Source organism: Xiphophorus couchianus, chromosome 1 (assembly GCF_001444195.1).
Source record: "Xiphophorus couchianus chromosome 1, X_couchianus-1.0, whole genome shotgun sequence".
Taxonomy (NCBI): domain Eukaryota; kingdom Metazoa; phylum Chordata; class Actinopteri; order Cyprinodontiformes; family Poeciliidae; genus Xiphophorus; species Xiphophorus couchianus.
The window spans coordinates 11963513-11986273 of record NC_040228.1 but is presented as its reverse complement, the minus strand read 5'-3'; the positions used below and the strand labels follow the sequence as shown (position 1 = coordinate 11986273).

The 22761-nt window shown below is 37.4% G+C and overlaps 1 protein-coding gene across 2 annotated transcripts in view; it reads right to left on the bottom strand.

Moving 5' to 3' along the window:
• The window catches only part of cntn3a.2 (contactin 3a, tandem duplicate 2), a 54390-nt gene that overhangs the window by 22941 nt on the left and 8688 nt on the right, over nucleotides 1-22761 (bottom strand). For both annotated transcript variants that reach the window (XM_028021874.1, XM_028021875.1), the window contains exons 5-14: nucleotides 15444-15619; nucleotides 13635-13730; nucleotides 12986-13189; nucleotides 12087-12189; nucleotides 11577-11761; nucleotides 9990-10126; nucleotides 6252-6381; nucleotides 4858-5008; nucleotides 3625-3752; nucleotides 2291-2460 (exon numbers count right to left, since the gene is read on the bottom strand). In XM_028021874.1, the coding sequence (XP_027877675.1) occupies nucleotides 2291-2460; nucleotides 3625-3752; nucleotides 4858-5008; nucleotides 6252-6381; nucleotides 9990-10126; nucleotides 11577-11761; nucleotides 12087-12189; nucleotides 12986-13189; nucleotides 13635-13730; nucleotides 15444-15619 (1480 nt within the window). The remainder of the gene's footprint in view (nucleotides 1-2290; nucleotides 2461-3624; nucleotides 3753-4857; nucleotides 5009-6251; nucleotides 6382-9989; nucleotides 10127-11576; nucleotides 11762-12086; nucleotides 12190-12985; nucleotides 13190-13634; nucleotides 13731-15443; nucleotides 15620-22761) is intronic.

Sequence of the window (22761 nt, the reverse complement as noted above, 5' to 3'; positions counted from 1 at the left end):
GGTGGTAATGCACTGCTATTTAGCCATTCCAGCAAACCTGTGAAAGAAATCTGCACTGTGGTTTATTTAATAAACTGAAATGAAAACATTCTTAATACATGATCCACCACCAGCTTCATGAGGGGCATGTATGCTTGCTACTGTGTTGAAGGTGTTTAGGTAAGTTAAACGCAAAAGCAATAAAGTTATTTGCTAGAGTCAAAAACATCAAATAAATTGATTACTTACTTAACTTGTTGAATAACCTAATTAACTTACTAATTCTTCATAATTTAAGTCTTAAATTTAGAACATAATGGTCTTATTAAATCTTTGGAAAGGTTTCAAATTGGAACTACTAAAACTGTTTTAAATAAAATGTGGCAACTGAGAGAAACGTTTCATTGAAATGGCAAACAGGTTTAATGACTTTGAGCTGGCATCAGCAGGTAACAGGGGGCCTAAGCATAAAAATGAATATAAACTCAAAATGTTTAACCTTTTAGGAAATAAACATAAAGGGTTCTGTTTAAAGTTTGTAATGCTAACTCTTCTAATCATGATTGCTAAACTAATGTAATTTCAGTTCAATCAGGCTGGACTTTATTGTCCTTGAAAAGCAATTTGCAAATACACACATTATAAAAAGAGAAAACGAAAGAAACAAGAAAAATGCAAAAATCTTCATAAATTTTCAGCATAGAACAAAAGCGGGGAGAATCAGCAGAGTCCTCTCAAACAGGAATTTATCAGTCTAACAGAAGTGGCAATGAAAGATCTCTTCAGTCTACGGTTTTACCGTGTCATTCTGCATCTCCGTCTTAATGGTAAAAGTTAAAACCAGGCCTTGCTGAAAACACAGTTCAAAATGTCACCCCAGAATCATTTTGTCTTGATTTTTAAATTCTAAAAACCTGTTTTCCAGCAAATGCTCTCTCCCTCACAGAGTGGACGTAGCCTCTTCTTCTAATATAAGTTATAACTGACCGCTTATGTCAGAAAGGAAATAGTGTTTTTCCACAAAATTGGCTCCAGTGCTTACCCATGTCTGATGCTTAGCTTTTAGCTTAGATTAAATGTACTTCCTGTCACCTGGGAGCTATCTGTCACTCAGTCAATACTTTCACACCCAATTAATGCATGCATCTGTATCTGTTTTAATTCTCTGTGGATGATCATAGCACTGGCTGGTCTCTGACTAGCTAGTCTCTGATTGATGCTAGCAGTTTAACACAGCTTTTCTTAGCACTATTTGACGACGCTGATGGTGTTTAACAATTGACTTCAAATGGTGCTTCAGTGTAAAAGAGCAGCTGTGAGCGCTACTGAATGACCTAAATTTTGATTAGGGAAATCAGAGGAAAGCACATGCCGTTCTCCAAAGCATCAAAAAAGATCTTTGGATTTTGGCTAAGTGGAGTTGTCCATTCATGTCAGCAGGTAACGTGTAGTAAGTAACTTACTACATCAAAACACATTTACCATAGGCTACCCTAAAATGTTCACTATGTAATTGTTTTACACAACTTTAAAATATTAGCTATAAATCATTCTGCATATTTTCATGCAGGCTAGAGTAGCTAATCTCACGAGAAATTGACCGCCAGACAACATGTTTTTTTTGGCAATTTTCCTTACAAAGAGTTTGGGTCAAATACAGATTTTTCATTTCTTTTCTTATCCATTTTGAACAACTATCCAACCACAACCGGTGCTGCTACACAACAAAAGAAGAAGAGCCACCAGAGTAAAACAGAAGAAGAACAGCTAGAGAAACTGGAATGTAATGAGACCAGTGTTTGTTTTCAATTCAGAAACATTGAACAGAATTGCTTCTGACAGGACCCCACCAGTGTGCATTGTTTCCTAGAAAGTATTAGGGACATATTTTTTGATGTGTCAAGAATAAACAGGAGGAAAACAAGAGAAATGTTGTTTTCAGTTTAGTTAGATATTGTCTATTTTTTTTGTCCAAAATTATCCGTCCAAAAACGAAACTTATCCAGGAGTTTTAAATACGATGTTTAACATCTGATTGGTTGTCAGTCTTTATAACCCCACCTCCATTTTTCAATAATACTTTGTTTCTCTGGCTCAGCTAAGCTACGAAACCACTACTGCATGCTGAGGACATTGCCTGTGGTAGTGGAAACACAAAGAACTGGTGCAAGTCAAATTCTACAACTACTTTAACACTGAAGCTAATTCCGTGAAAAAATAAGATATATTTACGGTAGTTCATTAGGGTTTTTAAAGAATAACTCAAAATATCTGATTAGTACACTTCTATGTATGAGTAAGGGTCACTCACGCCGCCTACAAGCTCGAAGTGGCCGTCTCCCTTGGTGATGAGCTGTCCATTAAATGCCCAGGAGAAGGACACATCCAGGACAGGATCACTGGCCACCTGGCAGGGCAACACGATGCTCTCCCCTACAATAATCTCCAGGTCCACTGGTCCCTGAATGATTCTGGTTGGATCTGCCATAAAAAAACAAAAAAAAAACATAAAGTCTAAAGCATAGCTGCCAGACTTTAACAATAAACGAGGTGTTTCAGTGCAAACAGAAAAGCAGACCTTTTGTTGATTTCACTGAAAACAGAAGCAGAGATGCAACACTTTCTGGAAAACAAGCTCTGTACAACAGTGAGTCACAGGCTTAGCCATGTTGTCTTTGCACAGAAAGGTCCCAGTCAAATACTGTGTGATTACATGCAGCGGGCTGCCTCTAAAATGGGTAATAGGATGACACAGATTGTATAATCTTCTGAAATCCTGATGGAAATTGCAATGCGCTGCTGATCAGATAAAACCGCACATAACAAGCTCCGGTGTAGATCTAGTACGGGAAACGAGGAGCGCCGCTTTAAAGTACACTAAAGCAATCATTTAGAGAAGTCCTCTGAGCTTCAAAAAGGCAAGATAATGAAAGTGAGGAAATCAGAGAAAGAAGGGGGAGCACAAAGGAAGAGAACTTGTACTCTTACATCTTTACTTTACACTGAATGTCAAGGAGAAAAGTCGCTGGTAAAGAATCAATGTCTCGGTCAGAGCAGAGCATCACTGACTGGTTTGTGTCGATGATGAATACTCAAGTTATCTATAGAAATAACTGGCCTTGGCGATTATAGCGGCAGACAATATCATTCAGCACATTAACAAAACCAATAAGAAACCCGGAGAACACTAAGCTGCCACTCCAGAGGCGAAAAGAAAAAAAAAGAGAAACGCATGTTCAACAATAACAGCATCTGTGACACCACCTCACTAATGCTTTCACTGCTTCCACTCAAGGCACTTTCATTTGCTGCAGTAAATTGGTTGTTTCAGCTGCTTTGAGGAAAACAGTGTTCAAGTACTTTGTCAAATACGTTCCGAGTGGATTATTGCAGCCTCACAAAACCCCTGAAAGACAAGCCTTTTCGAGTCGCAGAGCACGTTTGATTATGCAAGAAGAAAAAAAAAAATTCAGCTTTTTGCCAAAGTATGCAAAAATGCTTTCTGCTAAACACAATTCAGAGAGCAAAATGTAAAAGGTTGCAATTGGTGAATGACCTAAATGCAGCAGCTCCTTCTTGTGTTGACGCACACCGAGCAGTGAATTGTGCTTACTAAGTGGGGTGCTATTTAACAGCGCAGCTCACCTGTAACCAGGAGCCTTCCAGTTGTGCTTGACATCCCAAATCTGTTCCTGGCGAAGCACGTGTAGCTGCCTGCGTCCGACTTGCTCACATTGGCCAGCCTCAAAGTTCCATCTGGAGAAAGTGCGATCCTGTGCAGGTGGAGGCAAACACAGACAGCAACAACATAAAGCTGAAAACTAGATGTATAAACATACAATTTGAATAAACTTTGTTTTAGGTCAATATTGTTTTATCATATTCCTGTAATGATGAAGTTTACATAAATACCTATACGCTAAGCTTAGTTTGCCTTTTAATGATCTGTGGAAGCTTAAGTGACAAAATAACACTTCTTTTTAACCTATAAGGCTCGGAATGAATTGTGTATCCTTATTCTACCTTTTCACGACTCTTTGCTGGAATTTTGGCCCATTTCTGCTGATGGGACATCAAGTTTGAAGGCCGCCTTGCTCACATCTACCTTTTCAGCTCTGAGAGCAAATCTTCTAAATGACTGGGATGAAGGTTTTGTAATGGCTAGCTTTGCTGTCTTTTGAGTTCCTTTGTAGTTAATTTAGTGATGTGGTTAAAGTTATTGTTATATTTCAGACCCATTTGTCCGCAAGATAAACTCTAGTGACTCTTGCAGTAAAACATCCACACATGATCCAGCTACTTTCACATTGCGGATGGATTTCTCTCCTTTTTCCCTCCCGCCCCACAGAGCACCACTCCCCACTCAGCTCCACCAGACTAGCAGCAGCACTTAAACACCTGGTGGAACTAAGCATCTGCTGAGCTTATTATACAAACTAAAATGCTCCAAATAATGGTTATAAACAACATAAATGGATAAAGAAGGATTATTGTACTGGAGGTTCTTAAAGAGACGGAGGCCAATTTTAAAATATGGTTAGGATACAAAGTCAAGCTTCTTTTAAACAACTTAAACTTCTGGTAGGGAAGAAAGTCTAATCTAAGGTCAGAAAAGGAGGGGAAAAGTTAGGTGTCTTTATAAACTGTAGGTAAATTCTTTCCTTCAGCTGGAACTTGTTTAATCAACATTTAATCAATGCATAAACACTGATTTCATTTTTTTCTGTGCTCCACACTTGCATGAGGATTTTACAGTTAATCGCTGTTTGTATCTGGAGTTACTATTGATCAGATCAAGAGAGCAGAGCATGGGAATAAATGCCAGTACTGTCCTAATTACATTCCCATGGTCGACTGCTAACTAGTTTCTGTGATTACCTGTCGTTGGTGTGAATAGGAAGGTTTCCCTTCTTCCATAAAATGCTTGCTGTTGGGTAGGCCTGGGGCTTGCAGTCCAACATCACCGTTGTTCCAGCTTTGGCTTTGAGCAAAGCTCTGAGGACATTCCCCGTGAAGTCCGGAGGAGAAGCTGATGGTGGTGGGGGTGAAAGCAAACTGTGTTTTAGCACAAGACTGCAGGAGATCTCACAAGGCATTTGAAGCACTCTGTAATTCAATCTGTGAAAATCAATAAATGTTGAAGAGATGGAGACAGATGCTTTAATTATTTGTAATGGGAATGGAATGGATACGGAGAGTAACAATGCTGTGAGTTTTATTTTCTCTTGCTTGAGTCGCAATGAATAAAGGCATCAGTTAAAGTAATGCATAAAAAATTACAAAGCAATTCTGTGTAAAAATGTAACTTTGTAGATGATGGAAGTTTGTTGTTTATCCCGGTTACATAAATGTACGCAAAAGTATTCGCACCCATTGAATTTTTTCAGGTATTTAGGGTATTTCTTCAATTTCTTTAACAGATTTGAACAGATTAAGGCTGAAAATCTGTCAATTTGTCTACATAACACATTAATCACAGTCAAACGTTACAGAAAGCATCCGTAAATAGCAACTCTCCAGTCGTGGAAGAGTTTAGAGTTGTTCTCCTGGTGAATGTCTTTTGCAACCTCTAAGATGTTTTCTTAGAGGATAACTGTGTTTACTTCTGGTTATTCTTCCATTGGCAGGACGCAGGTTTTCTATCTATGTTACAAACAAAAGTATTCCAGAGCATGAAGCTATCACTGCCATGTTTTAGGGTGACATGCACAGTTAGTTCTTCAACAAGTAAGAGTTTTGTAGGCCAAATAATGTGTGACATAGTACAACAATGACTTTTTGTTTCTTTTTGTTTTGTTTCTTCAATTGAGGTCAGATCTGAGAAGCCAACAAATTATAGTTGTCCTGTCAACAGATTTTTTTTCCCACCTGAACTATGAGTCTCCACAGCTCCTTCTGAATCACCATAGCAACTTCTCACTACTCTGTTTAGTATTTCAGTGACTTCTGAAGGTATTACATCAACAACACTTCACGATAATGCTTCACTTTGTGTTAGTCTAGCACATAAAATCCCCATAAAGGTTTATGGTTGTAATGTGACAACATATGAAAAAAAAAATAATTTTAGAGGGAAAAATAATTTTTTAAGGCACTAGAAAGACAGTCAGAAGAAAGAAGAATAAATATAAATGCGTTTGATACCACAAAATCATCCTCATTTGACCCCTCTACCCACTAAGCCATACAACCTTTAAGAAAGACAGTAAGATGACCTTTAGATTCTTTTGGTAACAATGATTTGGGGATTTAGGAGATAAATGTCATCCTACCTAAAACCATTAGTTCGGCCGCAAAATATATGATGCCGTGTTTGTTCTCAGCCACACACTGGTACATGCCAGCATCAGATAGCGTGAGCGGCGACACCGTAAGGACCCCATCCTCCACGTGGATCCTGTCCTGTGAAGACAGGGATGAAAGAAAGTAATTATTGCTTGAGAGTTAAAGGTAGCTTTTGCTTTTGCATGTCACACTCTGATAAATGTTGGTAAACAGCAGATTTTCAAAAACATTGCCGGCATTTGCAGATTAAATCAAGATAGTTTTATTATTAAGTTTTATTCCTTTTAGGTTCTGTGTGTACATTGTTCTTAATAAAAGCATGCTTAGTTTATTCAACTTTCAGCAGCAACAAGAAATGTACCTCATAGTTACCTGTAGCAACTAATCAGCACAAACTGTACATTTACAAAAATATGTATAATCTACCTATCTAGCATTGGCTATGCTTGCTCAAGCTACTTTATTCCTTTAAAAAAAATACAACAAATCCACAATAAATTATACATTTCCATGGTATTAAGTTTTACAACATAATAAAACAGAATTAAAAAAAGACAAAATTCATTGTTCATTGCTGACAGAATTATGATATGGAATCCTATGTTTTAATGATTTTTGAAAACCAGCATAATAGGATAGGATAGAGTCTCATAAATGCTATATATATGAGACAGAAGAGAAGTTTCAGAAGGTGAAATAAAATTGTTTCTGGGCACAAATCTGTGGAAGAAAAAATTATTTTGTTTTGGAGGGCCAGTGCGGTGTAATACACAGGAATAAAGGGTCTGGATCAGCAGCTAACTAACAAGCCTTTGGTCAGTGTGAATGACACCAGTTTCTTTGTAGAGATGAGAAAACAATCAGAGCAACAATCGGTCAATAACAGCTTTATCGTAGAGTGACAGACAGAAGCCATTACTTACTGAAAGAAACAAGACGGCCAACAGAATCTCAGACCAGGTGAAGCCAAATCCTCTGACTGATGTAACAAAGATTGGACTAAGCTTGTTTTTTTTTTTCTTCAATACTTTCAGCAAAAAGAAAATCACTGAGCATCATTTTATCAGTACCATCACTAACCAGAGTAAAGAAAGCAGCATCTTCTGGGAACATATCTCGGCAAGAGGAAGTGAGAAACAAGTCAGGGTAAAGGGCAGAGTGCTTATGATCTGTGGTTTACATTTGAACGAGCCAACATACTGAAGTTGGAGTAAGATGACACAAAACGCCGCTTCAGGAAAGATCTAGAACTATTCTGGGATTACCCAGTGAGAAATGGATCTGAACCAAGAGCTCTGGAGAGACCTGAACACGGCTCGGCACTACAACTCCCCATCCCATCTGGTACAGCGAAAGTATTTCTGCCAAGAACACTGGACAATGCTTCCAAATGAAAGGTGTACCAGGCTTGTAGGAATTACTTGGAAATCTCAAAGCTGCTGTTGTTGCTATGAGTGAGAGGGATAAACACATGTTGTGTGTTTCCCAGTATCACATGCTGTGCATTTGAACTGAATGCATAGTTTCTTGCCAAAGTATTTACAGCCATTAAGTGTTGGAGTCTAATATATTTTATTAGATTTTTTTTTTAGATGACTGACTAACAAAATTAGCATTTTTATAAAACGTTAGAGCAGGGATGCAAAACTCATTTTCTTTTTGGGCCATATCAAAAATCTGAATGTTCTTAAAGGGAAGATTGTGGCAAAATGTATAGATAGGAACCATTAAACTGTTAACATATCAATAAATAGTTGGTTTCAGCATTCAATAAGTGTTTCTTAAAATGAAATAATATTGAATGTCTATCCAGGATTTTGCGATTACTTGTGTTTTTTTTAAATCAAAATCACAGATTTTGTGGTGCTAATTCAGAAATATTTCTAAGTAATTTTTGCGATATTTGCGCTTATGTATGACATTAAATGTGACCTTTTAATAATCGCCGTATTGGTCATGGACTACAACTTGACATCAAGTAAGGCTGAGGCAACAGTCACTTAAGCAAAATTTGTCTGTAAGATCTGAAAAAAGTTGATTTTGTGTGAATTTAGCACGAGTTTTGCAGATTTGTGAAAAACTGGAGGGAAATATTGATGTAATTTTGGATCTAGAGAGTTATGTAAAAGTTACAGTGGACCAAATTTAGCCCCCAGGCCTTGAGTTTGACACGTGTGAGTTAGAGTATTGTTCTCCTGTTCTTCTTTGGCAAAAACAATGCACACAGAAATATGGCTTTTCTAAGATGCTGATGCTGAAAAGGCTACAAAATTTTCCAACATTGCAAGGCCAGTTTTAATATTGAGTGGAACCTAAAAATAAAACTATTTTTAGGCAGCTGAATTTGAATATTTTACATACAAATGACCAAAAAGTAAAGTTACTAATCTATAGGAAGCATGTCATGCTAGTGAAATGGCATTGGTTTAATTTCTAAGTGTGTGGGCATTCAGTCAGTTATGTGATAACTAAAATATAGATGAAAAGAATAAAGAATGCAATTTAAATCTAAATCAATATAAAAAATACTGTATCTAAAAAGATATTTCCAATAGCTTTCAATGTGGCTAAATTACTATGCTGGAATGAGATGCATTCATTTCTATAATATCAAGTCACACTTCCGTTTTAAAGTCATTTTCATTTTTATTATCCAAAATAGAAAATAGTTTTTTTTAAAGATTTTACTTATCCTTTTTGACACTGACAAGGAGAAACTATTTAAAACAAAAGTCAAATAACCACTTATTTATTGTTTTTTTAAAATACCTTTTTTAAAAGGAAGATCAAATTACCAAAATATACTAAAAAGCAACAGAACAAATGGTTCATGGACCATACACCATACAGGTGAGTGAAAATGTTTAGTTTATTGCATAAAATAAACATTTTACAAAGGGGTTAGAAAGTAAGGGGGGATGATTGCAAAGCACATCACAATTCTAAAGTTCCATTTCATTTCCTGCCATTAGCATGCGCGACATTGTGTTCGTAAATCACGTGAAATCCCAGTAAAATACAATGAAGTTTATACTTGTAAAATATTAAAAGCTAAATTGGTACAAATACTTCTGCAAGGCAATGAAGATTCTTTCTTCTTATGAGATATTAAGATGCCAAGAAAATATAGAGTGACATTTAAGAATGCCTCTTTAATAATGATTTAAAAACTAATTATATTTGCTGTGTAATTCAGTGTGTCTGGCAGTGAGCTTTATTAAGGGTCATAAAACAAAACAAAAAAAAAAGTACTTTTCAGCAGCCAGTTAAAATCAGCCAAGTTTAAAACAACTGAGCTGAGAATATGCCAGACGTGCGTGCATGTCTTTTGTGGTTTGGACTGAGGTGTGCAGTCCCATATAGTATATTTCACAGTAGATTAAGCCCATTGTCCCTAAATCTCAAGGAGCTTAAACATGCACCATGAATAATGAAAAACAACTCTCGACTCCATTCAAATGAAATGGAGTCATCTCTTGGGAACTCGACTGATCCGCTCTCTAAGACGCTGTAATCTGCCAAGGTGAAGCCGAACCAGCCCCAGCAAAATCCAAGTCTCATCACTGGCACACCTTCGTGAGATGTTTACACTCTCATCCAACATCCAAAACCCCATCCAAAACCGACAACAAGCTCTCACGCCGCACTTCTCTGAATAAAATTGCTGAGCCGCGGCTGCAGATTAAGTATTTAAAATGAAACGCTTTTAAACGGCGGTGATTTACCTCTGAGAGGAGTTGCTGGCCATTCTTCAGCCAAGCGTAGGAGGGTTTGGGCTTTCCATTGGCCCGGCACTCCCAGTGCAGTCTCTCCTCTATGGCCATTGCCGTGTCCTTCATGGTCTGGATCCACTGAGGCTTGGCTGAGGACACAGAAATACCCCTCTTATGAAATATCTCACAAGAACCCAGCGGAGGGCTCTTTTTAAGGAAGCGGCACCGGGCCATTAAGTATGTCGCTTCCCAAATAGTTCAAAGGAAGCACAGATTGGCAGCTCAAACAGGATGGGCTTGTCCTTAAGGGGGTGGGGGAAGAGAGAAACGATTGAATATTTCATCACTCAAATGTTTCACCAGCCTGTGGCAACACAAGATTACCATTAAACACTGAACCACAAAGCGGAAAACTTCTCACCACTGGTAGAGTGCACACGACATCGCCACCCACCCCAAACTGTCACCTTAAGTGTGTGTAAAAAACCCCATCACCCCTGCACATAACTTCCAGCATTACATATGCACAACTTTTCAGATTTTTTTCTGTTGTTTTTTCACTTTTTATTGTATTTTTTTATGGGAAGAATGCAGCACTCATAATAAGCACAGCTCCTTTGCAGGCGCCAAGCATGCTGTCAGTTCCAATGTCACAGGTGTCATTTTCGCTTCTGTAATGAATTCACAGAAAAACGCAGCAGCCGGAATGAGCCAAGGGGGCAAATTTTAAATAGAACAATAGCAACGCAATGAAATAACAAAAATATTAAAACCGAGCAGACGTCTTTTTAAAATTATCTCTAATTACGCTCTAACAACAATAAAATTCCCATGTTTCTCACGCTACATCTCATACATTCATAAGCGGAAGCATGCAAACTTAAACAGAAAAGCCACACATCCAAGAGTAGAACCAGAAAGACCATCTTGCTACGAGGTAGCACAGCTAATCGCCAAACCTGTAAATATTTATTATATGAGCTCTTTAAAAATGTAAGTGTGAAAAAAACTCCCCTGTCGAGGTAAATGATTTAAACAAAAGACGTCACCACAAAACTCCCCCAAAGAATTATGTACAGTAGGAGAACAAATGTTTTGTTTAAATATGAAAATGATTCATAATCTGATTTCTCATGTGTGTTGCTTTACAAGGATGTCCATAAATTAAACACAATAATTAAACTTTGAGAAACATATTTTCAATGAGCAGGACGTTTTTGTAGTTTAAAATGGGTTTTGAATAAAACCTCTTCAAAATTTCTTAATATTTCAAAGGTTATGCTGAGACTTTGGGTTCTTTTTAGCCCAGTATCTGACATTTCTTTGTTGATATTTACACGTTTTTTTATCTGAAGAGCTGGGATTCCATAGTTGAACTTTAGAATGATGTTTTTCAGGTCCTTTTTGAGGTTTTTGTTGAAGTTTCATTGTGAAACTTCATATTCTGTTCATATTACATACAAACTTCTGCATGCAAACACTGCATAAAACTGCTTGAATACATGAATTAAATATTTGTGCAAATATCTACATTTCTTAATAGCCTTATTGATGGTAACAGATGTGTTTCTTGAAAAAAAGCAAATAAAAATCACATACCGTAAAACGCCAGTCGACCAGTAGCTGTGTTTCTTCCCATTTTGTTCTCCGCCACACACTCGTAGCCTCCTGTATCGTCCTGTTGGAAGCTTGGGATCTCCAGCACTGCATTTGAATACTTCATTTTGACTTTGCTGGGAAATGGGACTCCGTTAGCCCTCCTCCAGGTGATTTCTGGAACGGGGCTGCAGCAGAAAAAGTAGGCAAACCTTAGCTCAGGTTGTATCAATCCAGCGATAATGAAGCATTTGATGGACTATAAAAGCGTCCTTTGTGTATTTTTGTGGATGAATGGTTCAGATTAAGCCCAATCCAACCATGGAAAAAAAATAAAAGCTTTCCAGCATGAGTTTTAAAACCAATCATGACTTTTTTCCCCCACTCCACACACTGAGAAATATAATTACCAGAGGATGTTTTTATTTATTTATTTTTTTAAATCTGAAGGTTTGTCATCTGGAATGATGGGCAAAGGAAACCTGAAAACACTCTTCAAGGAATTCGACTTACTTCCCAAGGGCGAAGCACTCCAGAGTAACTGTTGATCCTTTCGAAGAAGGTACATTATCTGGAAAATTAACTTCTATTTTTGGCTCGTATTCGCCCATCACTCCTGTAAGGAGCAAGCACAAGAACCTGCTCAGTCTTCTATTATTTATGACTTACCTACAATGCTACTGGCACAAAGGTTCAAGCAATGACACTAAGGACAAATAAAAGACAAAATGAACAAACATTCTCTAATGAGCATACTCTTAGCAGCACATCACTTAAATGTACAGTCACTGGATGTTGTGCAGAGCCAGCGAGGAATAATTCAAAACGCAAGCGCGGGAGGGGGGGGAATTAATGTCTTGGTTTTTTCAGTCAGCAGCTTCTTATCTATTATTTCAAAGCTTGAGTGGGCAGTTTTATTGTTTATATCATTATTCAGGGAAAGGCGCAGAAGACGGGGATCAGACAGTGATGCAATAGGATTTAAATTTATGCAGCTACATGTACAGTACACTGAGTGGAAACTAACTGGTTGAGCCACCAGAACACTCAATGTAATGGTCCAGTGACATATGACTCATGTTTAATTCATCTGAGGCAATCTTTATTCACTCTTTCTATGAAACCATATCAGGGAACAGAACAATCCTGAAAATTCATGTGAAAGCAGGAGGAAGGTCTTTAAAGGGGAATGCAAATTATGAGGAGGCTAAGTCAGCACAGGGGGGATTTGGGGAATTTGTTTGTTGAAAACCAACTGTGTACGACAAGCTGCTGGGACTTAGGGACTTAAATGCAGAAATGGACAACAAAAAGAGTTCTTTGATAATCTGGTGACAAAAGAGACATCAATAATAATAATAAAAAAAGTTTTTTTTAATTGTTGAATGTCATGAACGTTTGCAGCATCTTACCATCTGTCCTGAGGATCAGAGATGTGGGCGAGCTCTGAACCTTGCCTTTTGTGATGCTGTTCATCACCACACATGTATAGTTCCCCACATCAGAGGGCTCCACCTTAGCTATGTAAAGGTTTCCCGTCTGCTGGGAGACAAATCGCCGATTGTCTTGCTGAACAAAGTATGGATATTCATTGAAGACCCATGCATATGTAAGGTCTGAAAGACAAACAGACATACAAGCAATTGATGAACACTCTTAGACATGATTTAATATCCTACTTTATTATTGATGAGTTCTTTATCATTTTTAAACATGATTGAGAACTACAATTTAGATAAAAGCCTGAGAAACTTCTCCAAGTTTTTGCAGTTGTATTTTCTTAGTTTCTGCACTGGATTCACAAAGCAGATTGCACTAAATACAACGCAGACACTAACACGTTAATCAAGTCCATGAAATGGGGGCAATTTGCACATTTTTACATGAAGTCTACAGAGAAATAGTGCTTTACTTTTTATGATTATTTAAGAAAAAGCACACACAAAAAAACTGCATGCCACAACCTGAGGAGGCATTCTGATTTTCAATTTTGAGTGCACCATCTAATTGGAGACTTCTTGTTATGATGGTGTTTTTAAATTATTGCCTGTGAGTATCTACCTCCTGATGAAGTGGGTGTCCCACACAGTAACACCACTCCTTGTCCCTCTCGGACTGACACAGCGCTTCTGGTGTGAACTTTGAAATGATCTAAATCTGAGAAAAGACAAAAACAACCAACCATCAAGATTCTAGATGTTTCTTATCAAGGAGGCAAAAACACAAGTGTGTGTGAAACAAGACATTTTTAAAATACTGATGCATTGCTATGGAAAATGAGAACTGTTCTTTCAGAGAAAAGCTGCTTAATCTAAATTCTACTGTGTGTGATATTAGGCAAATTGTATTCACCTGGATTCAATTATTTTTGAACAAATACTGTGCTCTCAGGCAGTCTGAAATGTCATTAGGCCTCAAACCTCAATGTTTGACAATAAGAAAGTGAATTTTGCCTTTCTCTGGGGAATAATTATGTGAACACATTAGGCAGCTGAAGTAACAGAGGAGACTTTTCCAAAATGTCCTTTTATATGTCGCAGTTTAACGGGTTTTGAACTTTAAAGAGCAAATATCTTGCAAATAAATCACAATTCTATTACCTTTATTGTAAAAAAAACAAAAAAAAACACAAAATATAATTAAATAAAGGTAACTACATCTATATGACTGATGGTATGCAGAGGCATAAGCAACAGCATGCCATAATTTTAAAGAGAAGTTTTTCTTTCTATTTTCTTTATCAAAACATCAATCAGTCAAGTTGATTTTTGACTGCTTATTGTTAATAGAAAACAGTGAAGGGCTTTTGTTAAAGTAAATAAGTGAGGAATAAGATTTCTCCTCACCAACCACAAATAGTATCTTTATTCAATATACTTTTTGGCCCAGACTAATGAATAAATTAGAATCTTATCTTAAGCAGAAGGAACAATGAAGAAAGAGGACAGAACTCATGCCACTGTGCCAACATAACCCGAGCAAGATGAAATACTTGTTCGCATAAAATTCATGTGGTAGGAAAATCTGTTGTTTTAACATATTTATCAACATAAAAGATAAATAACATTTTAAAGACACTGGTTTGACCTCTAAATCATTTAAATGCTGCAAAAAGAGTTTTGTAAAAAATAATAAGGTTCTCCTTGTCCTCTTGTTGGAGTGGATTACATTCAGTGAATCAAACTCTAACATGCCATTAAACACAGTCCTACAAAAAGATAAATTCTGCTGATTTATTAAATATTACCCTGCTTAGATTATCATATAAAATAAGTTTTAGTCTATGCTTAAAATGAAAAGCTTAATGTAATTAGAGGCCACAACAACAATCCTCCTACATCATGGCGGCAATTATTGGTGAATCACTGTTACCATCTCAACCTTACAAAGTCAGTATTTTGCATAACATCTAAAATGCATATATATTTATATTTCTTTTTCTCCCAAAATGAATGATGTAACTTCTGAATCGCTTTCTGTCTTTGTTTTGCTTTACCACATCTTTTAGCACCTCGCATTTACATCTGTGAAAATCGTATACAATGGCAGAGTGTTACAGCTGACTTTGTGTTTGTTTCTTCTAATGACATTTTCAGTTAATTTGCACCTTGTCATGAAAAATGTGCACAGGAAGCATGATTAAGTCGGAGTGCTCACTTGCCTAATGAATAGCTATCTAATGCATGACATGAAAACTGAGAAAAGGCATTGACAGGTTTATGGAAAGAGTGAAACCACAGAAGCAGAGTCTGTGAGAGATTGAACACTGAAACATTGCAGCTACATTGCTTTATTCCAAATATGGTTATTGTTCCAAGTACAGCTTTGCTGCAGTTTGAGTAAAAGTACCAGACATATTAATTAACTTACAGGCAAACTGTAGACTTGCTCTCCTGCTCAGTATAGCTCCTACAGTGTTGTAGGCCATACACTGATACATCCCTACATCCTGGTAGCGGTCCAGATTGCCTATAATGAGGTTGCCCCCAGACAGACGCCTCCGATGATCCAGGCCCAGATTTATGAGAGTCCCGTTTAGTGACCATCTGTGAGGGCAAACACATCATCAGTCGGCGGCAAAATGCGTGGTCCATCTTTTTCTCGCAACCAAGGTGGTGTTACAAGGCATGAATGGAAAACACAACTCAGAATGGTGGAAGAAGACATTCACTATGTGGCAGACATCCAGGCCCTGCCAAAAGAATACATGCTTTACGGACTGTTCTTAACGTTGTCATTTTACAGACACAAACATGAATGTATTTCACTGAGATTTCTTGTGAAAGACCAACACAAACTTTCACATGTGAAGAGGAAGGACAATTTGTACAAATCAAAATTTTAAAAGTGTAGCATGCATTTATATTTAGCACAGCTTCAGTCAATAACTTCAAAAACCACCTAGGAGGAGCACTGCATGGCTGTGTTCCTCCATGCCAACAAGGTCTATATCTATACCTTACCGTTTTGTGGTGTTGCATATATTAGAGAGGTATCAGCTTGAATCCTAGGGAGGCGGGCATCATAACTGACCGCTGCCCCATTCTATCGGTAACTACACTACAACAGCAGAGAGTCTTTGGTGTTCCAAGGACCCCCAAAGACTAGCCAGGAACCAGTAGTTCCCGGCAGGTGGACCAAGTCTTCAAGCCCCACTGGCCTCTCACCCCAATGTAACATACCCCAAGTAAGCACTACTCAAGTCCACTACCCCACTCCTAAACTCGAACCTTATTCTATCCCAGTGCTACCACAGCCAAATAACACTGCAGCAACCATGAGTATTTGAGAGACACCCTGGAGCAAAGACAGCCACCCTACAGGGAACCAGAGCAAGCTCCAAGCCCATCAAGAACCCTGTCCCACACCAGCTAACAACAGTCAGGAACATCAACAAGTCAGGTAAGACGGCACAGGGAACAATAGACTATCTCCCACTTGACTACAAAAACGCTCATGCCAGACCCATTGTCACTACAGAGCAGCGCCCACATAATTTCGGATTATTGTTCTCCATGTCTGGTAAGTGAGCTTAGGTGGACAGAGGGTCTTGGTAAGTTAGCAGATAGACCAAGATGATAGATTAACCAGTTGTCTGCAAGATTTTAAAAGCTTGGAAAGTTATAATATCACCAGACCCTGTCCTCAACAAAATTCTCAACAAAATTTTGTGTGCTCTTTGGTCCTTCTTATTTAGTTTTCTCCACTAATGTGTATACCAAACCTCCGTGGCCTACATAAAACAGCCATATTTACACTGAGAATAAATGAGATACAAATGACCTCTAACAGTGTGACTTCTGCAGGTAATTTGTCTTATTGGGTTTTTATTTAGGGGTGACCACAGTAAAGTGAGCTGGTTTTTTATTTGTAAAACTAAACACAAATGATACTCATTTTTGGTTCAACACTTCCAATCCCAGTTAAAGACATGGAAAACTAGAGTTGTATCCAAATCTAAATGTTGAGTGCGTGTAGGTACTTTTTCACGGCACTATAGGCTTGAGTGAATGGCTGCATCTTTAAATGAACAAACTATATTGGTATCATGTTTACCATTAATCACTTCCTGCCAACGCATTAACACATTTTCTTAAGTCAGGGAATGCATCTAAAACCTTGTTTTTAACCACACAACTCCTTCCTTACTGTGCGACCCTATCACATCCTACCACCCCACGACACACACGCATTTCCTGCTTCTTCCTTCACACCTTTTTTAAATTGATTTTCACACTTAGCATTGGCAAAGGAATGAAGCTAAAAGTCACCAAATAACCCCGTAAGTTGCATACTAGTTGGCATTTTCATAGCATCACTGCATAACATTAGCATTCTAGCTTGCACCAGTCCTTCACATCTGCTCGCTTCTCTCATATTTGCTGTTCTAACATACACAGAATTTCAATTCAGTCAAAATTCCAACAAAGTTGCTCTTCTGCTGATGTTTCTCATGTAATATATTTTTTTAAATCATCAAGTAAGAAGGTCAGGTCCTAAGACAACTTAATAACATGTTGCTTAAGTTGAAAAGAGTAAGTAGGCTTTGCCTATAATTAAATATTAAATCACTAATCAGGGAACAAATTCAAAGTGGCAGAACGTCTCAAACATTTTCTACTGTACCTCTTCGTCTCTGTCAAGCTTTAGCCTGCTAAGATCCCCATGATCCCCAAAGGACTGGTACTGAGCACAGTGAATAATACCAAGCAATTGGCCGTGGTTCTTGCTGGATGGGCCACAAGTGTTTGCCAACTCATTATCGGCCTCAAAGCACTTTGTCCCACTGGAAAACTGATCTGCATGCCAGATTACATGTCCATTCCAGAACTACACTGATGATAAAATTGCCCTCTGCCCTTTTTAATAACCCAAAAATGGATTTGTAACTGACCAGGTCAGTCGCTTAACTTGGAAAGCAAATTGCAAGTTTCAAAAGGCCAACTTACTGATTGAATTCCAACACCCCCTTGTTCTCATTCCAAATAACTATAACCTAATAAAAATGATTGAAAAATATTGTTCAGTAAATAGTAAATAGTACATCCTGAAGATATGAACGCATTTTTATGGCTTGGTTAGGTCACTTTATGTTTCAGCAAAAAAATCTAATTATTATGAAGGATTAGTTACAGGTTCAATACTACACCTGAGGGTACATCAGGAACGTAAAATTGGTGGGTCCATCTTAACCCCTCATTCTGTGTTTTGTCCTCCCAGCTGAGGTGTAATAAACACACAGAGTTCCAGTTCAGTAAATGTACACACTTTTCCTGTTTTTGGTCTTATGTAATAATATAATTTTATTAGAATTGAATATTGGGTTTTAATTAGTCGTGTTAAAACAAATGAAAAGCATATTTTAATATGTGTCTAATACTTTTATGTACGATGAGTTTGATGTTTAAAATTAATTACTGGAGTAAATAATCTTTGCAATGGTATTTTGATTTATTGATGTGTATCTATATGTATTGATCGTGTGAAGTGCCTTGACATGACATTTGGTGTGAAATGGTTTTACATAAACAGACAAAAGTAAATTTGCAAATCACTAATAGATAAATACTCTGCAGTTTTGGAAATGTTATGACTAAAGCAAAATCTTGCAGCTGTTTTCTATATTCTATCTTTTTTATTTAGCTACAACACCACTTGCTGCACTTTCAGCCGCTTCCCACAGAGATCATTACATTTTAATCTTCCAGTATCTCATTCCCTGCTATTTAAGGGTAGTCAAAGATCACAGTTTTGGAGGTTATCATCACTTTAGCTGCAATCACCTCCTCTCTGTCACGTCATATTAACATAAAGTGACTCCATCCCGCCTCTGACTTATCATTTCCAACATTAGCACTTGGTGTGAGGTAACAGTGAGCTGATGCAACAACCCCCCCCGCCTTTTTAACTTCTTCTCTCTGCTGCATTCTTCTCTCACATGTCGGCATGGGAACATGATATGTAAATATTTTCACAGTAGGTTTGAGCTATTAAATAAATGAGACACCTGAAAGAACTCAAGCACCAGGTTACATCATTTTTCATATTTTAATAGAGAAATTATTCTATTCCATTCTCAGCCACAATGCCATTATGCATCTCCTTTTTACTGTGGTTTAAAAAAAGAGCATACATGGGTTCAAAGACAGGGCACCTTCTATGGCTGTTCAATCATTTTTCTCTCACCATAGAGAACACCCACTTCTTGCCATCACCTGTATTCATATATTCTGCTTTCCTGAAGTGGAAATAAAAGAAATAAAAGCTATAAAGGCAGGCTTTCCAAAAGACTTTGAATCTAACTTTCAAATTAATTTCTGAAGGTATGCATGATGGTACATTTTAGAAACCTTACACTGCTGAATGAACTGACTTCAAACCTTCCTCTTGTAAAAGCAACACAATAAACACCCAAGCGTTTCCTTATACTACTAGCAATACTAGTATGAGTGTGGGTGTCTGGTCCAACTACTTGAATTCAGCTTTTTGACCCTCAGCCATGATTTTCACCTCTTTTCGACCTTCTCTGAAGAGCCTCTGAAGCACTGCGCTACCAGGATTGACTGGCAACCAGGAGAAAAACAAAAAATAAAACCAAATCTGCTATAAATTTGTTTTCTGAATACATGCCGACCTTCCAGGTACAAAAAAAAGTCGAGTCTTCCGAATGATCCCGCGGAACGGGCCAGAGCGTACAAAACGCGGGTCAAGTGAATGTTACAGTCCCCCTTCCTACTTAGATTATAAGAAGCTCAGACACATTTTCAGAATGCTGTTTAAAGATTATTCTTTTTAAAGAGGCGAGCCAGTTCTCTCCCTTGAGTTATTATGCCGCTGCTGTGTGCATAGAATGAAAGTCTTATATCTCCGGGAGTGACAGAGTAGGAAAAGAAAGAAGGTAAAAAATGGAAAAAAGGGGGTTGGGGGAGCAATGTGAGCCCATTTACACTTCAAGAGCTGAGCCAGAAAGGTTGTGGGGGCACGCAGACACTTGCACAGCCAGTCTGACGAGACAGCACATTAAACATCTCACCTTTAATCATTACATGGAAATACCTGGTCTTAGGCGAACGGGATGTGAAAAGCCTGAAATAATGAGTGCACACACTGCACGGCACTACCAATGCAGCTCAGGTGGCCAGCAGCTCCCACTGCAGTAAATGCAATGCTAAACACAGAAGACAATTGTAATCAATGGCTCTTGGTGCCAACTGGCATCTAGCAATCTGCATTGTTCTCATGCTGTTTTAATAAAGGAGACGATCATCAGGATGCTGTGTGTATCTCTCTAATCTCTGGTGGTGAGAAAAAGAGGCAGATTGGTGGTGTGTTAGTCAATATGAGTTAGTAGAGCCATAATGACAGCACCGCCTAGAGTGTCTATATGCATTTCAATATAATTAGGAGAAAATGAATAGAAGGGAGAACACATATCTTTTTCACAAAAAAAGTAGAGTTGAGTAATTAACAATCTTTATTTTTTACCAAGTAAATGACTGCAGCTGACTCAGTCTGAGTGGGTAGCTACCAGCAAAATGAGAGACTTTTTTTATTATTTGATTTGAATTAGGGCTGGGATTTTCACGCAATAATTTAGATTAATTAACTACATTGATTTTCACTCATTAAAATTTGTAAAGCAATTAATAAAAACATTTTTTTTTACATGCAAAAGTCACAAATTAGAACCCGTTTATTATGTTTTTGGTGCAAACCATAGCAATGGACGACAAAGATGCATCTCTTGGCCCATCAGCGGTTAATATTTGCTTCTAAAAACAATCTAAAGCGACAGTGGAGAAGTCTATTGCTGTTGTGCAAATTGTGCAAAAAGGATTTAACCCACTACAGAGGGTTTTCAAGTTTAACACTGCAATACAATACATGTTGCAGCAGCACAGATGTGTCCAACACTAATGTCAGTGTCCACAGTCCACATTTTAAAGAAGTACTTTTTCAAAGAAGCTACATGAGTTATTAGGGACACTTGAAAGCTGAATGAGCATAATAGCACTTTACACCAATCTGATGAACGAGCAACTGAAATAACATTAAAAACAGTAAATGTCTTTGTTGTTGAACTCGTATATCTTTTTATTTAATAATTTAGCAGTAAAAAGGTTTTTGTAATTGAAAATGTTGAATAATTTGTCAGTACATGGTTTTGATTAAAATGCCATTAATTGTGATGAATTAATTACAGACCCTGCCATTAACTCTATTAAGAAAATGTTTTATCAAGTCCCACCACTAATTTGAATATAGCATTTGCATGGCTTAAAGGAAGACCCCTGAGATATTTGGCAACATTTATTTGCAAAGCAAGTATGTTCAAAGAAATTGTCCATTTAAGTAATTATTTACAGTTCAGTACATTTTGTAGCTGAATACAAAATCTATTAAATGTACAATCACAAAAGAATTTACTTAACATAACTAAACTGGCAATGTTCATGATGATTTACGATGGCGCTAGGTATGAGCAAATTTTACAATTGCTTAATGCCCTGGATTGCTTTTGGTCTCCCAGGATAAATTCAATTCAGAAAGACAATTTTCGCAAATGCACCCATTTCAGACAAATCAAAGAAAACTATCATAGTTTGAAAGTTTAATTAAATTTGTAATTTACAGTTTGTGTAGCAATCTAATATATAACAGCTAAGGAGCTTGTAATTTCTGAAACCTGAAATCAAACCTGATCAGCAGGACTGTTGATGTTACACCCCAAGCAGTGGGATGAGGATTTTTGTCATCCATGGGCTTCAGTTAAAAATTAAAAATACACAACTGCTGGTATTTTGGTGGTCGCTTTAATTTTATACTGTTCAACTTTCTCATCTGTTGGTAACCAATCGGAGAAAATTATAAAATCAATCATTGACAAACACTAGCTGAAGCCACATATTAACCTTCTTCTGAGCAACAGTGCAGCCACAAATATCACAACAAGCAAATCACACATGACTGAGCTTTGACAAGCCACCCGTACATGCTTGTGTGTTAAAAAGACATTACTAATTGCTAACATGTTATTTACAAAATACTCCTCACCAGAACCCAAACCAAACTACTTTCTTGTAGCTATTATATTGGCAGTTGCCAACATAAACAAACCTTCAGCAGCATTGTCAGGAATAACTTGGATAAAACAGAAATCATTTCTTTCAAAGAAAGATTTATCTAGATTTGGGTGAGATTTTTACAAACCTTCTGGAAGAAAGAGTTACAGACCAATGAAATCATGCTTGACCTTTTGGCCCTCGCTCCAAAAGACATGTTCACAACATCAAAACTGAATGTTACAAAAAGAATACAGATGAAACATAGTGTATTATTTTACTGGGCAGTAAAAACACAGAACTTTTAAGCACGTAAGTTACTGATTTTATTAACTTTAATGAAGCATTCAACAAGATCCTGTATTGCAAAAGTGATCATTATAAAAATATAGATAGGGCCATTGCTGGTGTTAATCAATATGGTGTTGGCTTTTATTAGCAATAAAAATAACACTTGTCTGTTTCAGACAAAGACATTAAATCAAAACTGTAATTTATCATATGAAAGACGTGATGCTTTGATAATCTCATACTGACTCATGCCTATTTGCAACATAAACAGTGGATCAAGCATTTTCCCACATGATATATACCATCTGTGTTCATTAACATCAATACATTTTCAA